General features: G+C 37.1%; 1 protein-coding gene across 1 annotated transcript in view; it reads left to right on the forward strand.

The window, feature by feature from the left end:
* LOC107186955 (adenylate cyclase type 6) overlaps positions 1–18,735 on the forward strand; it is a 47,719-nt gene that overhangs the window by 18,113 nt on the left and 10,871 nt on the right. The window contains exons 6-9 of the mRNA XM_015574928.1: positions 8,781–8,930; positions 15,934–16,055; positions 16,868–16,960; positions 17,463–17,609. Coding sequence (XP_015430414.1) covers positions 8,781–8,930; positions 15,934–16,055; positions 16,868–16,960; positions 17,463–17,609 — 512 coding nt within the window. The remainder of the gene's footprint in view (positions 1–8,780; positions 8,931–15,933; positions 16,056–16,867; positions 16,961–17,462; positions 17,610–18,735) is intronic.

The following is an 18,735-nucleotide window of genomic DNA, read 5'->3' on the forward strand; positions in this document are numbered from 1 at the left end:
GTCCGTCGATAAAAGATAAGAAAACAGATCGATGCAAGCAAGGGAAAGCATAAAGCCGACAGCATAGACAAGGTCGTAGCTGAAATCTCCCGGCAACAGTTCGTAGTTATTGGATTTCCTGCTAGCTTTGTGTCTTCATCCATCAACTCACATGGCCCCCTCTCCGCGGCGCAATTTATTTAAGTTTTATTATGCTGAAAGCATTGGCCAAGCAGCTGCTCGATGCTACATACATCGACGTTCGTCGAAGCACCGATACTTTGACCCTGACCAACCGATTGAACACTCACATTTACATCTTCAGATATTCTTCGATTAAATTGATGTGCATATGTATGTTCTACTGTAGCCTGATATAAAATTCATTGAAATTCTATTCAGTCAAAGACTATTTCCACCGAGGGGCCGTTTTCCACCGAGGGGCCGTTTTCCACCGAGGGGCCGTTTTCCACCGAGGGGCCGTTTTCCACCGAGGGGCCGTTTTCCACCGAGGGGCCGTTTTCCACCGAGGGGCCGTTTTCCACCGAGGGGCCGTTTTCCACCGAGGGGCCGTTTTCCACCGAGGGGCCGTTTTCCACCGAGGGGCCGTTTTCCACCGAGGGGCCGTTTTCCACCGAGGGACCATTTTCCACCGAGGGACCATTTTCCACCGAGGGACCATTTTCCACCGAGGGACCATTTTCCACCGAGGGACTATTTTCCACCGAGGGACTATTTTCCACCGAGGGACTATTTTCCATGCAATGACTGTTCTTCGTCCAATGACTATTCTTCGTCATCAGACTGTTTTTCATCCAGAGAATATTACCCAATTAATATAAATATTATTTCAAGACTACAAAGAACCTACTAAGAAATTCACATTAAATTATCCTCGAACAATCCTAACTACCCCTAAGTAATACCTGCAGGAGAAACGGTCGCCCAGACGTTGAGAACAGGAAGAAAAATAGACGGACGAACTAGTCACGTAGGTTTAAAAGACACGAACGAAAAAACCTCGTTCATAACTGTTCACAGAACGACAAATTATCCTGACTGGCGACGTGACTCAGCTGTTGGGGGTGGATTGGTGGTACTGGCACGAATCTGAAGTCAAGACGCTGGCTGCAATCACACCGCGCACGGTTAGGACGTGACGTCCACCTCTATTAGAGACATCTTCTGTTCGACGTGTCTACCGGGTGTCCGACACCCCTTTGAACCCAGACCGTTCAATCCCGACAGAGCTGGTTATACAGCCTGTCAAAGCGTCGACTGCATGTTAACAGGTCAGGAATGAACGACGACGTGCAAAAGGAATTCGTTATAAGGCGGCCTGAATATGGAATACGTCAGGACTCCACCTTTGGGTCTCCAACGTCCAGCATCAGAAACCTGTTCCCAGTTACATGTACCAATTTTTTTTTAAGGGTTATAGGTATACATTGATATTATATCCCTGACCTACAATGATAATGGAAGGAATAATTCGCCTTAAACAGATTTTAGGAAATTATTTTAAATAGAATCTAGACAATTATTTTAAACAGAATTTGGAGAATCGTTTTAAAGAAAATTTAGGATATTATTCTAAACAGACTTTAAAAAATTATTACTAAAGCAGAATTTAGAAAATTATTCTGAACAGGATTTAGGAAATTATATGGAGGAAAATTAAGAGAACGTTGAAAAGGAAAGATAAAAAAAATGAAGAGGAAAATTCTTTGAAAGAGAATTCTTTGAGGAAAGATTATTTTAACCAGAATATGGAAAATTACGTTAGGACATTGAAATTAATTTGAACATGACACAACGTTCTTAAATATGAATAAAAGTAGAGCAATATTAAATAGCATTATTAAAAATAAATGTACTGAGCTTTAAAATAAAGGTATAAAATGTAATGTATAGAGAGGGAGAAGATTGTTGAAAGTATCCAGTAAATCCCAATTGAAATGCCACTTCATTCATCTTCCACAGACGATTGTAAAAAAGATTAATAGACTGAAATAAGAGTGTTTACAGCCAAACGAGTGAATGAGAAATGAAAGCTGAAACAAAACTGATCAAACGAATGGGCAAAGTTACCGTGACAGCAAATAGGAAATAAACGTTCCAATTTCGTTCGATTCGCAAACGGGAGTGAAAAAAAAAATTGCCCGACGCTCGCAGAGAGCCTGACAATTTGCGAAAGTGCAGTACAGTTGCAAAGGGAACATGTGAACAGACGGGCATCGAACAAAGCTGTGTTCACGTCGAAAATCGTGTGCATTTATACCTCCAGCGACACAATAATTCCCAACGAAAGAAAGTTACACGACTTTTTCCCGGGGGAAAAAGTTTTTCACTATCCTGAACCGTTTCGATATTCTTGCGAAACTTCAAAACGACGTGTCAAAGTTCAAACTGCAAAGAATAGTGTACGAGGGATCGTAGTCGGAGTTCAAATATTTCAAGAAACTTTCTGATCAAAGATAAGAAAAATTGAATTGTAATGGAAATTATTATATTTAATTCTGGTAAATGTAAAAAATTTGTGAAATTACAACGAAGAAAAAATGGCATTAGACAGTTTCAAAATGATAAAATATGTTTTTGCCGCGTAAAACAATTTTGCATCGATATTAAAAAATATTGTGCAACTGTATACCTGTATAAATCTGATGGGACACTTAAGCGAGTCGTTGAAATTCCAAAATAATATCAGAAATTCTAATCGATCGACAATGATTGTATTCAATGCATCTACAGTTAATACCACGAAAATGTTTCCTTTGTCGGGGAGTTGAGCCGCACCGAAATGGAAAATGGACTTGGCAACAATTTGCGAAATTGTTCGATTAACGAGCGGTTAAGGGACGCTTGGGATTTGAGGACTGCTTTCAAGAATCTTCCCTTTCTAGTCCGTGACAAATGACGTTATCAGTCGTCCAAATCAACCCCTCGATTAATTTCCTCCCTCGTTCTTTTTTTTTCCTTTTTTTTTACTAATATCAGACCCTAGGAACACGCACAGTAATTTACACTGATTGACAGTACACCTTCCAAGTTAATGTCTTTCTCGATCAACGATCTTCCAAGCTGATATCTTGAAAATAACTTAATGAACGACACTCGACACAAAATTTCCAAGAAATCAACCTGGACACCTGAAAATGTACTTTCATTGTGGCTCCATTGTATAGTAGTCACAATTAAAAAAATCTCCTATAGATACTTGAAACTTTTATGTGTACAAGAATTCACGAAAGTTATTATATACACATATTATGTTAATTTATATGCATATTTCTATTATATACAATACAATTTTGAATTTCTTAACAATAAATTGATACTTGATTTTATTTTTATAAAAAAAAAAAACTTAAGAAAACAAGTCTGTATAAGAACTCGATTCGCAAAAGGGTGAATTTGATTTGCAAACAGGTGAATTTCGAGTGCTAAAATTGAGTAATTATACAATATTCATCGACATATTTTCCGTAAAATTCTGTCAACACTGAGCCTCGAATAATTCTCTAAATTCGATATCGACAAACATTCTTCGTTGCAACAACAGTAATGAACACCAAAGTGCTGGACGTGGAAGGGTAATTTCCAAGAAGATTTAATGAAGAGATAAATTACATGATTAACCAGGTAGATTCTGTACCAGACACAGGAGCAAGCAGAATCGATTAAACGTCCGGTAGAATGAATGCTCGACGTAGCTACGATCCAGTTCACGAAAAACGAAGGTACAGGTGTCAGACGTCGAGATTTTCAGGTACAGACCGTTGCGAGGAGAGAAAACACCTGGAAGGGAACGTTCGTAGGAGAACGTTCTCGACAGTGACTCACGAAACTCGATTAACTTTTCGATCAGTATGGCTCCACGCTTTGCTCAACGTCCTTCATCGTCACGATGCTATTGCTGGAGTTGATACGTACATATGTGTAGCATATCGACCCCGCGGAAAATCGATAAATGGCCCGAACCGATTCCAATCGACGATCTGCACGAAAAGTCATATCGAATCAATATACGATTTGATTGTATTGGGTCCACCCCTACTGTCAAGAGATGATGAATCACGAGATTGCTACAGAATTCTTATTTTATATCGGTTTCAACTTTAACGATCCTATGGCCGGGTCACCGGCGACCCGACGATGAACAGAACCGTTTCATTCAGGACATAGAGAAGAAGTGAGAATCTATCGAAGAGATCCTGTCGGGGGTCAAAAATGACCCTACTTTGAATTGAAAATTGTGAATTAAAAATTGGTATAATAGAAAATCTTGAACTGAAAATTGATATAGTAGAAAATTTGGAACTTAAAATTGATATGGAAAAAAAAACTTTAAATTGAACATTGACATTGTTTAAAAATTGATCTTGTTTAAATTTAGAGAAACGAAACTTCTATTTGTAATATTTTCTCACGAATCACAATTGACCCACCCATCGGCTCTGCTGGTTCCATATACACAATAACTCAACGTCTACCTGTGAGACCTTGTGAAGGGTCACAATTGACCCAGCCGCCAGCCTTGAAGCACACATAAACCCGAGCCAACAATTGTGTTTTAGTTGTGATAAAACGGATTTAGTGAAACCGCTAACGAGCAACGGATTGTATCTGGATTCCGTCAGAGTACACACACACGACCATCGAATACAAAGTAACGTATTCCTTTGGAATGGCGAGCGAGAGGCGTGTACATTTTTTTTTCCTGTTCGAGGACATTTTTTTTCACGACGACACGTCCGGTAACTTGCGACCAAAAAAGCCGTTGTGTCCCTGGCGGATAAAGGATTCGTCAGCCCCTCGGAGTCTACGCTAATGGAAGTCGAAACAACTGAATTTGTTGAAACACTGATGGTAAATATTTGAACTAACAGCTTGTTTTTTAAGACACTTCCGCTGTGACAACGATAAAAGCAGGAAGGGATGAAATTCGTGGATGTAGGACTGTCTGACTTGTGGTTGACATGGATCACTTAAATTCGAGGTCTCCTGGAGCTTAATTAACAATATTCAATATTTAACACTTTGACTGCCACGTCACCCAAATATGAGTAACACGTACATTGCAAATGGGTTGGATTATTTAAATAAGAATATATAGAACTACATATTTTCAATGAAATATGACTTAAAGAATGAAGTAACGCGTGTCTGATCATGCACGAACTTTTCCACTGTGGCAGTTAAAGTGTTAATAAATATCACGATCATGAAAATGAAATTTTCGGTGGAATTCTATTGCCGAAATTGTCGCGAAAATTAAAAAATGAATTAAATTTATATTGGCTAGGTTGAATACAATTTTTTGAGAACCATGGTTGTTAGTTTAAATAATAATGAAAACTGAACAAGGATGGATTTTCGTGTTTCTTCTCACAAGTGAAATATTCCGTGGAAAATAGTCCACCAGAGATTTCAATACAGCGGAATAATTTTATTCACCCCATTGCGAGAAAGTATTCTCGATAAATAAATATTCAAGAGGATTATTCAAATAAAAATTGTCATACAGAGTGACGAAAACGAGGGGCCAGGCACGATACACCCGGAGGATCTCGCGTGAAAGACAAAATCGTGATATTCTGTGTTCGTAGCACCGGAAGATTCAATTGGCGTTTCGGGGCAACGAAAGCCTCCTCTCGCTGATCGGAAATATGTTCGGAAAAACGGCGATAAATACGCCGAATACTCGACTTATTGCGTAAAAATTCATACCCCCGATTATACTCCCTCAATAAACGTTCGAATTTTCGATGGAAAATTATTTCCGAATAATACGTGAAACATGATATGGAAATGATCCTGCAGAATGAGATAGACAGATGGTCCAATTTATATTTTCGTAAACAAGACTCTATAAATATTAAAATTATCGATAGAAAATAATTTTCTACCATGTGAATAATAATATAGAGGAACTTAATCTAGAATTATTTTCCAGAATGAGATGGACAGATAGTCAAATTTATATTTCCGTACACTAGACTCTATAAACGTTAAAATTTTCAATGGAAAATAATTTTCGACTCTACGAATGATAATACAAAGAACACAATTTGGAATTATAGTGCCCAGTGAGAAGGACAGACGGTCAGATTTTGGTCTTCGTGAGCCAGACGGATCGACTCACTGCGGTATGAATAATTAATATACAGGATGAAACCCCCTGGAGCCGGATAGGTCAAATTGTAATTCGTTTACGAAAATGGACCCTAATGTAAAGGGCTGACGTACATAATGCAACGAATAATCCCGCGGAATTCGTGAATAATTCCTATCTGGCAGGTCCCACGCCAGACTTTCTCAGTGATTAGGTTCCCTAATCTTTCTTAATATTTCATTCGACGGAAATTGTACGAATATACGCTCCTCCCAAACCGAGAAAAGAACTTTTTTTAATTAACTTTTTACAATACATGGAGGAACATTCAGAATGGTTCAAAGAATTTTTCGAAAAATTTTTGTGGCCTTGGCATAATTACTACGAGAATAATTTATTTTTATGGGAGCCAGGAAAATTAGTGAACTATATCCTTTATAATAAATTTTAAAATTATACGCATACTGAGAACAAAACTAATAAATTGATTTTCGCTAAAATTAGTCAACTAGATATTACATATTAATGAAAATTTTCTAGTTTATTGTCTAGAATCTAGAGATCTAGTTATTGCAATAATCATTATTTTTAAATCATTGACACACATTTCACAGCAATAAATTGAAAACTGGATTTTGATTATGGTACTATAATTCTTGCTCACCTGTACTAGCAACAGGGAAATAAAAGTTTCTACTGAATCAAAGGACACCTAAGGGACTAGAGCGATCCTACAGGTGGTTTGCTCAGGAATTTATCACTACAGGGATCGTCAATTATTCTTTCGCCAATTCCAAAAACCACTCTGATTACATTCAACCAAAACTACACCTACATAACCATTTAATCAACACTACAATACTTACAAACATGCAAAAGCAGATTTCTAGAAAGAAAAAAAGAAAAATATGATCCATTTCTATGAATTCTAAATGGGCCAGTTTCTGTTCAGTTCTCTAAATATTCCCAAAACCCACCTCAGATTCTATCGAACACGAATTTAAATAAACGTCATCAAAAGAAGAAATTTAGTAGCACCCATAGGACCACTGGAAACGATTAATATCAAACGTCAGAAGGGGCAATGGAACGGGCAACGCCAAATTCATCTGAGAGAGGGGCCATCTCAAAGCCCCATCAGAGGACCCTGGCGTTACACGTGTACCAAGTGTTTCCCTATTCACCGGCGACATCAGTTTAATTAAACCAGCCACCGCAATTAGTACACTCTCTCGTATCGGTATTCTACAAACTCCGTTAAACTCAATAAACCGGGTCCTTTGACTCGCCGGCTACTTTTCTCGGCCAGGGAAGGGAAACTTCGATCTGTATAGCTCCACCCCAAGCTGCACCATATAGCTTCCAGTGGGGCTAACTTGATTATCCCTAAATGGTCCCCCAAAACAAGCGGCCTATTACAGGGGAAGTGTCAGAGGGCATTAACTGGAATCACCAAAAGCCAAAGATTTAGCAACCCTTCTGCAGCCATATTCCCGATTCAGAACTGACTCTCCTGTTATCCACTTTTCCTTCGAATCCACTCCACCCTATCCCAATACTTTGATAATCCTGTGTTGTAGTTACCAGACTCCGATCCCATGATCCTTTTAGTCCCTGAGAACTGTTATGTGACAAAATTTCCTTGTATTCGCCCAGGGTATATTTACGTCGGGACTTTCGTTGACGCGACCGACCCAGATGGGGAAGTTTGTCAAGGTCTGGTGTTAACGAGACTAGTACTTAGAGTGTAGCACTGCTAGCAGTAGGGATTAACTAGATAACAGGGATTCTAATTAAAGGAGCTATTCAATATGTAATGGAACTCTGAGGGACGTTCGGCAGTTTCGAGTTTCGTCTGATTTAGTGGGTTCGCGATGGCGAAAAGAGATCGAGTTTTAGGGTGGACTTGGGAGATCTCGTGGTGGATCGAAAGACACTTGGTTCCGTAGACTCTAGAGGTACTTATTCCTTGGAATTCCGAGGCACATATTTTGTGGACTCTGAAATCACATATTTTGTGGACTCTGAAATCACATATTTTGTGGACTCTGAAATCATATATTTTGTGGACTCTGAAATCACATATTTTGTGGACTCTGAAATCACATATTTTGTGGACTCTGAAATCATATATTTTGTGGACTCTGAAATCACATATTTTGTGGACTCTGAAATCACATATTTTGTGGACTCTGAAATCACATATTTTGTGGACTCTGAAATCACATATTTTGTGGACTCTGAAATCATATATTTTGTGGACTCTGAAATCACATATTTTGTGGACTCTGAAATCACATATTTTGTGGACTCTGAAATCATATATTTTGTGGACTCTGAAATCACATATTTTGTGGACTCTGAAATCACATATTTTGTGGACTCTGAAATCACATATTTTGAGCACTCTTTCATTCATTTCTTTTGACCCCAGAATCCCCTATTTCCTTGGACCATAGAATTCCCAAGTTCCTTGGGCCCTAAAGTCCCATATTTCCTTGGACTCTGAAGTCCCCTATTCCCTAGATTGAAAATTCCCAAGTCACTCCATAGTAAAACAAATCGCTTATATCTCAAATCACCAGTGTCAAAGTGTAAATTACGTTCCACCGGACTATATAAAAGTAAATATAACATATCCAGGGACGGATGCTGTAATTTTTTCTCTATTTCTCTGTTCTAGTTACTAAGTTCCATAGTGGTGGTCGGTGGAACGAACATGGCAGGTGTTCTGACACACCACCCACGTGAGCTGGCGCAAAGGCAGGCGTTCCTGGAAACGAGACAATGCGTCGAGGCTCGTCTTACTACACAGAGGGAAAATCAGCAACAGGTAAGAGGATACGCAGAATTCCATAAATTCTTGATAGCTCGAGGAAGTAGCCGTGTTACCGTCGACGTAATAAAAGCTACCGTGATTCGCTTATGATGTTTTAACAAGACCCTCGTCGGAACAAACTTCGCGAATCTCTGTCTGTGTTCTAGAGAACGTTTTTGAGCCCAGTAATAACGCTATTTCTGAAACAAGCTGTCTCGTCACAGGAAACTGAGAAGAAGTAAATATGAAATGATTCTAGTATTTCATTTATTAAGTAAATATTTCATTCAGTATTAAGTAAATATTTCATTCAGTATTAATTAAATATTTCATTCAGTATTAAGTAAATATTTCATTCAGTATTAAGTAAATATTTCATTCAGTATTAAGTAAATATTTCATTTTTTCAATATTTTCAAATCAAACTTCACTTTTCAAATATTTTACAGAGTTTACATTGGGATTTTTAAATAAAGGATCGTTAACTGTTTAATGTTCGAACAACTGGTTGTCAAACGAGAATTTATATATGCCATAAAAAAGCAGTTTCGAGTGTGATGATTGAAGTGTTTCATATAGAGAGATGGAAATTTTTAGTTTGGTAAATCGATACACAACGTGTAATTAACTTAGTTGGAAAGTTTTGATCGTCGTTGATGAATCGACCTATCGAAATTGACGTCATTATAGTTCGCGGTGCTTTCACGTTGCCCAGCATCTGGTTAATTAATGGAGCTCTATAATTATTTATGATGTAAGCGAATACCACATGTACAAAATTCACCTTGGACAATTATGTATAACAATAAGAAAAACTTCTTGACACGATCATACACAATAATAATGATAAAATTGAATAATAAATTCTCGATAATAATATGAAAAATTACTACAATCTAATACATTTTTAAAAACAATTTATAAAATGATGCAAGAAGGTAAATACTATATTTTGATTTTGGATGTAAATTCCATTCACCATGAATAACAGTAAATAATATAACATTTCTTAATTGAAAAATGTTAACAGAAATAAAAATTTCTAAAATGAAGAAATAACCATCAACACTAAAAGTACCATGTGAGTTTCAAAAGAAAGTTAGCAAAAACCTTATTATTTCTCCTTAATCCAGCTATTTATTAACTTCTGACAAAGAAAGACACTTGTATGTTCTAAAAACAAGAAGTAAAAAGTCACACGAAGTTCGAAGATTCATAAACCGGAAACGATCGCCGCGAGAAAGAAATGAAAAAAAAAAGTCACCCCGGAGCGACATCGAAATTATTTCGTCGCAATTCTCGCGTCCGTAAAAACATCAAACAACCGTGGACGAAGAAGGAAGCGATGTTTCGCATCGAGATTCCGCAAACAGCCGCGAAAAGCTTTCATCGAAGTTAAGTAAACTGCGCTGCGCCGACAAACAGCCCGAGACGACTGCCCCTAGAGACGGCGTAAACGTAGCAGCGTTTACTTGCTCTGCAGAGAAAAAAAGTCCTTGATTGCAACAACAATTTTCCTCGAAAAATAAAAAAAAAAAACTGTAAAAAGCTAAGATTTCCTTCGACCAGTCGAGAGGCTACTGTCTCGGTTGTGTTATTTTTAGAGAGCATGGGAAATAATTGTTAGTAGCCGCCGGAAGCCAGTTAAGGATAGCGTGTTATCAGGAATCACTTATTGTACGAACGTTTCACCCGTGGCCGGGACCATTGTACGGTTTAATCGAGAATCCGTGACCAGTCGCGATAGTAATCGGCCATTGTCCAGGCCTGCTTGTTCATCAACCTCGATGCTACCCCTAACTCCACCCCATCACCCTCGACAATATCTTCCAGACGGGTTCCATGACTTCTAGATCATAAACGAACCATGTACATTGGCTACCTTCAATGTTTACATAAAATAGACTATTTTCCAATATAAGTAAGATAGAGAAAGTTCAGTTAATTATAGAATCAATTATAATTTAAAATCGAACAAAATCAATAATGCTCTGATTTTATAGTTGGGATTGTTTTAACATCCTTATATATACTTTTAAATTATTAAAGATCCCCATAAATTATAAATCATTGTGGATATCCATAGATCATTAGATACCTACAGATCATTATACATACAAGTACCTACAGATCATTGTACGTCCCCATAAGCTATTATAGATCCCCATAGATCATTATAGATCCCTATAGATCATTATAGATCCCCATAGATCATTATAGATCCCCATAGATCATTATAGATCCCTATAGATCATTATAGATCCCTATAGATCATTATAGATCCCTATAGATCATTATAGATCCCTATAGATCATTATAGATCCCTATAGATCATTATAGATCCCTATAGATCATTATAGATCCCTATAGATCATTATAGATCCCTATAGATCATTATAGATCCCTATGCATTATAGATCATTATAGGCCCCTATGATGTAACAGATAAATAAAATATGAAAAACCTCAGAATATAACCTGGAAGGAAAAAATTCTATTTCCATATATCAGAGCGAAATAGTCGAAGGAAGCTTTTACATTTGCAATTTCCGCGCATCGATACGGCGAAAATTCCCGCGACGAAACGACTCCATCCGTGGGGTCATCTGATTCGCATTGAAGTGCATCTTGGCGTGCGCTCAGCAGCCGCGTACAGACACGAGAGAGAAAGAGATGGAGATAGTACCTAATATCTCTGACGGGAACCCGCGAGTAGTAAGCTTTCGACACGTTTCTGCGGCAGAGGAGGAGGAGTTTATGGATGCACACGAGCCAAGTGATGCGTGTGCATCGCTCGGCGAAGATAAGCCGCGAAACTGCAAGCGAATGCGACGCCTGGCCGTTCACTTAACACACTACTCCCACAGAGACGATGTAATCGCGTGTGGATGCACCAGCGCGAATACACCCGCGGATCCTCACGGAACGTTATACCGTATTTCTGTCATCGTGGGCTTGATTCAGTGCAACCACTGTTTGAATTGCAACATTGATAACTATTCTACGACCTGACTGAACGTTATTGCCATTCTGTTGCAGTGTACATATGTATGTATGTATGCCATAAGATTTAATACTTACAGGCAGCATTTAATAGTTGCTGGATGTAGTATGGTAAGTGTCAAAAATATTGGTTTCATGGAAATATTGATGATGATCGACGAAATTAGGTAATTTATGTTAGAAAGTGAAGACATTAGTTACATATTAGTTCATTTTTGCACCACGGTCTCATCATAATAAATCATTATAGATCCCCATAGATCATTATAGATCCCCATAGATCATTATAGATCCCCATAGATCATTATAGATCCCCATAGATCATTATAGATCCCCATAGATCATTATAGATCCCCATAGATCATTATAGATACCCATAGATCATTATAGATCCTCATAGATCATTATAGATCCCCATAGATCCCTATATGAAATTATATATTCCCGTAGATCCCCATAGATACCCATAGATCACCATAGAGTATTATAGATCATTATAGATTCCTTGGGTCCCATTCGTTGGTCAGACATTCTTTCACCCTGGATCAGTTGATTGAAGGTTTGGTGTTGTAAGAAAACTAATTTAATACCATTCTTATACGATGATTTAGTGAAGTGGAAAGTGAAGAAATTATTTAATTTATTAGTTAATTTTTGCACCAAGGTCTCCAATGCCTCGTACATCATCTCAGTACCGTACAATGTCCCTGATCTCTCTCAAACCAAGGAGTTCCATAAATTTCTAATAAGAATATCGACATCTCAATTTTCTTGTGTTAGCACAGACTTCAATACTTCAATTCCCCTAAACGGTCCCATCGCCAGCATGCACCGTCCAATCCTCTTAAACAATCCATCCAAATTGAAAGAGTCCCACCCACCTGAAGACAACATCCCCCCCCCCCCCCACAGAAGGATCTTAATATTTCACCAGCATCAACATCTTCCACTTTCCCCCCGTGACACGTGGACCAGAGACATCAGTATTCCGTGCTCACTCGAAGCTGTCTAATGCATTGCGCCCGTCTGATAAGCCCGCTGGGAGCTCGATGATCATCCCACCAAGGTCGAAATGCAGCCGCCCCATCCATTACGTTACACGTCAGATCGCGGAAGGAAGAAGGAAACCCCATGCATAATCCCCGAGAACTCGATCACAGTCTTCTCTGGAAGCAATACAGCCCGACCAAGTAGAGATCTTTTTGACGCACGCACACATACACACGTAAAAGGAAGGGGGACAAGATAGAGGAGGGAGAGAAATTAAAGAATCAATTTCTCCTGTTTTCACGGAACCTAGGGGAACTGAATTACGATCTCCTTAACGAAATGAGATTTCGTTCGTTTTAGCGATGGAATTCTACGCGTTAACGAAATTAAACCCTTCCTCGCGCCAAGAAGTTCGACGGAGAGAAAGCCTCTTCAATCCCTCCTGGGCTAGTAGACGCGGGACGCCAGAAGAAATAATCAAATCAATGGGAAACGTTGCACTCCCTCCCAACCTTCATCGGGATATTAATTTTTTATGAGGGGGACACAACGAGAATTGACGGAATTGCTCTCGTTTGCGATAATAGGGACGCCGCGAGGTTCCTTATTCATTTCCCTTGGGAATGGATAAGGTGCAGGGGGATAAAGTGTGGTACACCAGGATGTAGACTTTTAGGTGTGTAGATCAGACCTTCTTTTATATTGGATCGTTTTGTTGTTCTTAGTTTTATCCGATTAAAGGTTCCAATTATGGTAGGAGCATTGAATAATTAAATTAGATGTCGAACAATAACAGTCTAAATGTACAGTTCTCATAATGGATACTATAGATCTTATAGATTCCCATAGATCAGTATTGTTGCCCATAGATCATTATCATCCTGGATCACTTTTTCGAAGATTTGATGTAACAAGACCAATTTGTTACAATTTTTATGCGAGGATTTGATGAAGATTTGTAAGTATAATTTTCCAGATTGGAAACTCGACTGTGATATTAACCTGAAAAAGATTTCAAATAATAATTGTAATTGTAAACTATCAAATAATAATTGTTTTATTGTATGTAGTAAATGGAATATAATTTAACAAAAATGATTAGTAGAATTTTTCATATTATACGATAAACTGTGGAAATATTAATTCATTTTAAACTTGATTTTCTTATTTTAAATTCGATTACATTTATCATTAATACACGAATCTGATATTAAATTGAGTGAATATCCACGAGGTATCGATATCAAAATTACACGAAAGCATCATTTTCATAATATTTTACGTCCTCGTATTCTGATCATATCAAATGGATTAAATATTAAAACAAGCAAAAACAGTTACGCAAAAGCATCTCAATATGAAAAGACTTTTTGCTTGCATGAAACTGATTTCAGTAGAAAAAAAAACCATACAATCGAGGATTTATTCATAGTCGGCTGAAATAACGACGGACCAAGGGATCTAACAAGCCCACGTTATGAAACTTCCAACTTTGAAATATTTCATTACCGAAATTCCGACACTAACAGAGTCATTTCACCGCGGAACAATGCGCGGGGGTCGACTTCAAACCGCAATCCCCGGCCACGGTATCTCGCATTCAAGCTCTAAGGATATTAAATATTCAATACCAGGCACCCAGTGTATCGAGACATGACAAGAGAATCCACGTCGGGGTCCGGCTTTCTTGTATCAACTGGAGAATCTGAAATTACAATACACTCCTCCCTTTGATACGGCTAATTTGACGTGGGACAAATCGATCCAACGAGGCAACACCTTGCACACCTGCATAGCGTAATTCCTATTCTTCACTGATTTGATAAGACAGGCGTATTTGGTGAATACTCGCATCTTCCTACGGATCAAGTCAGATTTATTGTCTATCTGGTATGAAATTTTTCTTAGAGTTCCCAATAGACCCTACGAAGAATTTTTAATAGACCCTACGAAGAATTTTTAATAGATCCTACGAAGAATTTTTAATAGATCCTACGAAGAATTTTTAATAGATCCTACGAAGAATTTTTAATAGATCCTACGAAGAATTTTTAATAGATCCTACGAAGAATTTTTAATAGATCCTACGAAGAATTTTTAATAGATCCTACGAAGAATTTTTAATAGATCCTACGAAGAATTTTTAATAGATCCTACGAAGAATTTTTAATAGATCCTACGAAGAATTTTTAATAGATCCTACGAAGAATTTTTAATAGATCCTACGAAGAATTTTTAATAGATCCTACGAAGAATTTTTAATAGATCCTACGAAGAATTTTTAATAGATCCTATGAAGAATTTTGAATAAATCCTATGAAGAATGTTCAATAAAACCTATGAAAAATGTTTAATAAATAGTAATAATGTTTAATAATGAATAGATCATTCTAAATCGCTATAGATCAATATAGATCCCTATAGATCATTAAACCGATCCTATGACGAATTTTTGAGTGATTTTATAAAGATTTTGTTTATATATCTTGCGAAGACTTGTTAATAAATCCTATCAAAATGTATAGATCCTATGAAGATTTCTTAATAGATCCTATGAAGTATTCTTAATATATCTTCTAAAAAGTTCTTAATATATCCTGTGAAGACTTTTGAATATATCCTACGCAGATTTTTCAAAACTTCCTACGAACTATTCTTGATAGGCAAATTTTTTAAAACTGATGGCTTAACTAAAATATAATTTTCAAAAAAATCCCTCCAACTTTTCAGAATACAAACAGAGAATAATATTACATTCAACTGGAACATCTCAGATAGCTCTGTGAAGATGTTTCGAAAACACGAAGGATTCTCGTTGCGTGAAACTGTGAAAGAGCACGGCCGAAAAACAGCTAGCGGAATGTGATTTTCCGCGCGATACATAGCCTCCAGGAGGAAATCATGTGTCTTCAAGCATGCACGGGACATCGACCGCGAAATTCCCATACGATATGCCGGGGCAAATTGCGTTCCGTGTTCCTCCATGGCGTGTGTAACACAGGGAATTTTCTCTGATTTTTTTCAGGAACGGCTCCTATTGAGCGTGTTGCCCAGGCACGTAGCCATGGAGATGAAAGCCGACATCGCCGGCAAGCCGAAGGATACCATGTTTTACAAAATTTACATTCAAAGGCACGAGAACGTAAGGTAAGCATTTCCCGAGCCGAACCCCGAAAGGGAAACATGCTGACAGAACGATACTATTGTTTCGAAAAATAAAAAAAAAGAACGTCAAGGGACATGGGAGCTCATCACGGGACACCGATAAGGGGATACGGTGGACCAAAGGTCCATTGACCTATCTTTGAATAATTTTTGTTTGGTCATTTCGCTATCGGTAAAAAAATATATATGTATATAAACCGTTGATATATTTTCATTAGATCAGTATACCCCCTATCATAATCCCTAGAAGAACAGTGCAATAAATTTTGATCTATTTTAATCAGAATTGAATTTCAGGAGAAATGAGAACTTCATTTAGTGTATTGATCAGCCAATAGAAAAATTAATTCATTTACTTTTCATCAATTTTTGTTAAATCATTCTGGGATCGATACAAAAATAACAAAATAAATAAAAATTTATGTTCACAAATTTAAAATGTTATTAAAGATTTACTAAATTAACGCCAAATTAAGATCTGACGGAGAAAGTATATTTTCAATACGAAAATTATACGTCTGGAGATTTCGAGAGAATTAATTGATATTAACGAGGGTACCGAATAATTACGAAGGATAGTGTACGTTCTGTCTCCGGGGAGATCCGAGCTCCATAATGCATCAGTGGTGATACACACGCGTCCGTCATACGTTAGAGTAACACGCGTCCGACACTCGTGCCTCGTTAAAGTCACCAGACCCTCCCCACTAACGAATTCCAATTAACACCTACGTCACTTAATAAAAACCTACTGGATCCCCTCGGAAGACTCTAACCCTGAAACTGTTCCACAGCATCCTATTCGCAGACATCTGCGGATTCACGTCGTTATCGGATCAGTGCACCGCCGAAGAGGTCGTCAGATTGCTGAACAAATTGTTCGTATGGTGAGTGACAACAAAATTAACTGAATGATTCTTTTGGATTCGATTAAAAATTAATAACCACGATAATTATTGAATGATGGGTGGACACGTTATGTAGTGAGCAAATTAATTGTTAGAAGTTGCTTTTTTTTTTTTAAGTGGAGAAGTAAAAGTCCATTAGAAATTAGCTTGCAAAGATTTAATATGAAAAAGGTGATTAGAAAAATTTTATCTAGAGGATATAGTGAAATAAACATCTTTGGGGAAATTTAAGTCTACTAGATATGAATTTTTGAAGATCTATTGTCAGAAGATGATTAGAAATTCTGTAATTAAAAGAATTTTATCTAGAGGGAAGACAAAAATAAAATTCTTATCATTAGAAAAGTTTAAGCTCATTTCAGAATTTAATTTATGACAATAACATTATGAAAAAGTAATCAGAAATTCTGTAATTATAAATATGTTTTTATCTAGAGATAATACTAAAATGAAAATGGCATTGTGATGTGATATTTTGCAGGTTTGACACTCTGGCGGCGGAGCACCATTGTCTCAGAATCAAATTGTTAGGGGACTGCTACTATTGCGTTTCAGGGCTGCCAGAGCCGAGACCTGATCACGCGCGATGTTGTGTGGAAATGGGTTTGGACATGATTAGCGCAATCACGTGAGTTCCTGTCGGATTGACTTCGCCGTTACAACCCAGCTTTCATGACTTCCACGCCACCCTTTATTTATCCTGAATCAGTATTAGGTCTTTATCGATGGAAAAAAAAAACAGGAACAACTGAATTATACGAAGAGTAAACTAATACTGCAATACCTTAAAAATATTTATACAGAAACAAGAATTTTAGATTAATGAAACATTATATTAATTAAATACTGAATTAGTAAAATATTCAATTGGAGGATGCATGTTAATCGAATGTTATATTAATCAAATATTAAATTAATAAAATAATGAATTGATTAAGTCTGTTCACTAAATATTATAATAATCAAATACCAAATTAATAAAATATTGAACTAGACACTTACGTTTTTTTATATTAATTAAATATTATGTTAAGAAAGTGTTATGTTAATCAACTGTTTAACTTTATGTAAATAATAATTTAATGATCTGGGTTAGCGAAAAACTAAGATAACCACGTTCTAATCCATAACCGATAATGACCTAAAACAGACAATGGAACAATGATGGATTGACTATAGATTGATAACGGGATTAACATCGCCGTAATCTGAACCTTTGATACGACCGACATGACTCTAAGCTGAATCGGGGATGACTAGAAGCCGACTCAGAGCTTACAGTGAGCTGACCCTATACTGTCCACAGACCAATCATAAACTAACAACAAACAGATTTGACGAACACAAATGACGTTTAATTTGACCGCAAGATTATCGATCTAACCAACATGTGACCACTGACGAGAAGAACAGTTGTCCACGAATCAGACTGAAAGCAAATAAAAGAATAGAAAAAAAATATAAATTGAATGAACAAGATCATCTCAACTCAAAATAAATGCATTAAAATGAGCTCAGAATGAAGGAGGTCAAATTAGCTCTGAATGAACAAGATCAGACGAAGAATGACCAAAGACCATTAAATTCATGAATAATTAGTACCTCTCAGATGCATCTTAATATTTTTAATAATTACTTCATTAAAACCCACCCTCCAATAATCCAGTATTCTCAGTTTTCTCAAACAATAAATTCTACAGAATCTTTTTATTGGAAGTGAACTATTTTTTACGGAAACTAAGGTAATTGTGAAT

Source organism: Dufourea novaeangliae, unplaced genomic scaffold (genome assembly GCF_001272555.1).
Source record: "Dufourea novaeangliae isolate 0120121106 unplaced genomic scaffold, ASM127255v1 scaffold96, whole genome shotgun sequence".
Taxonomy (NCBI): domain Eukaryota; kingdom Metazoa; phylum Arthropoda; class Insecta; order Hymenoptera; family Halictidae; genus Dufourea; species Dufourea novaeangliae.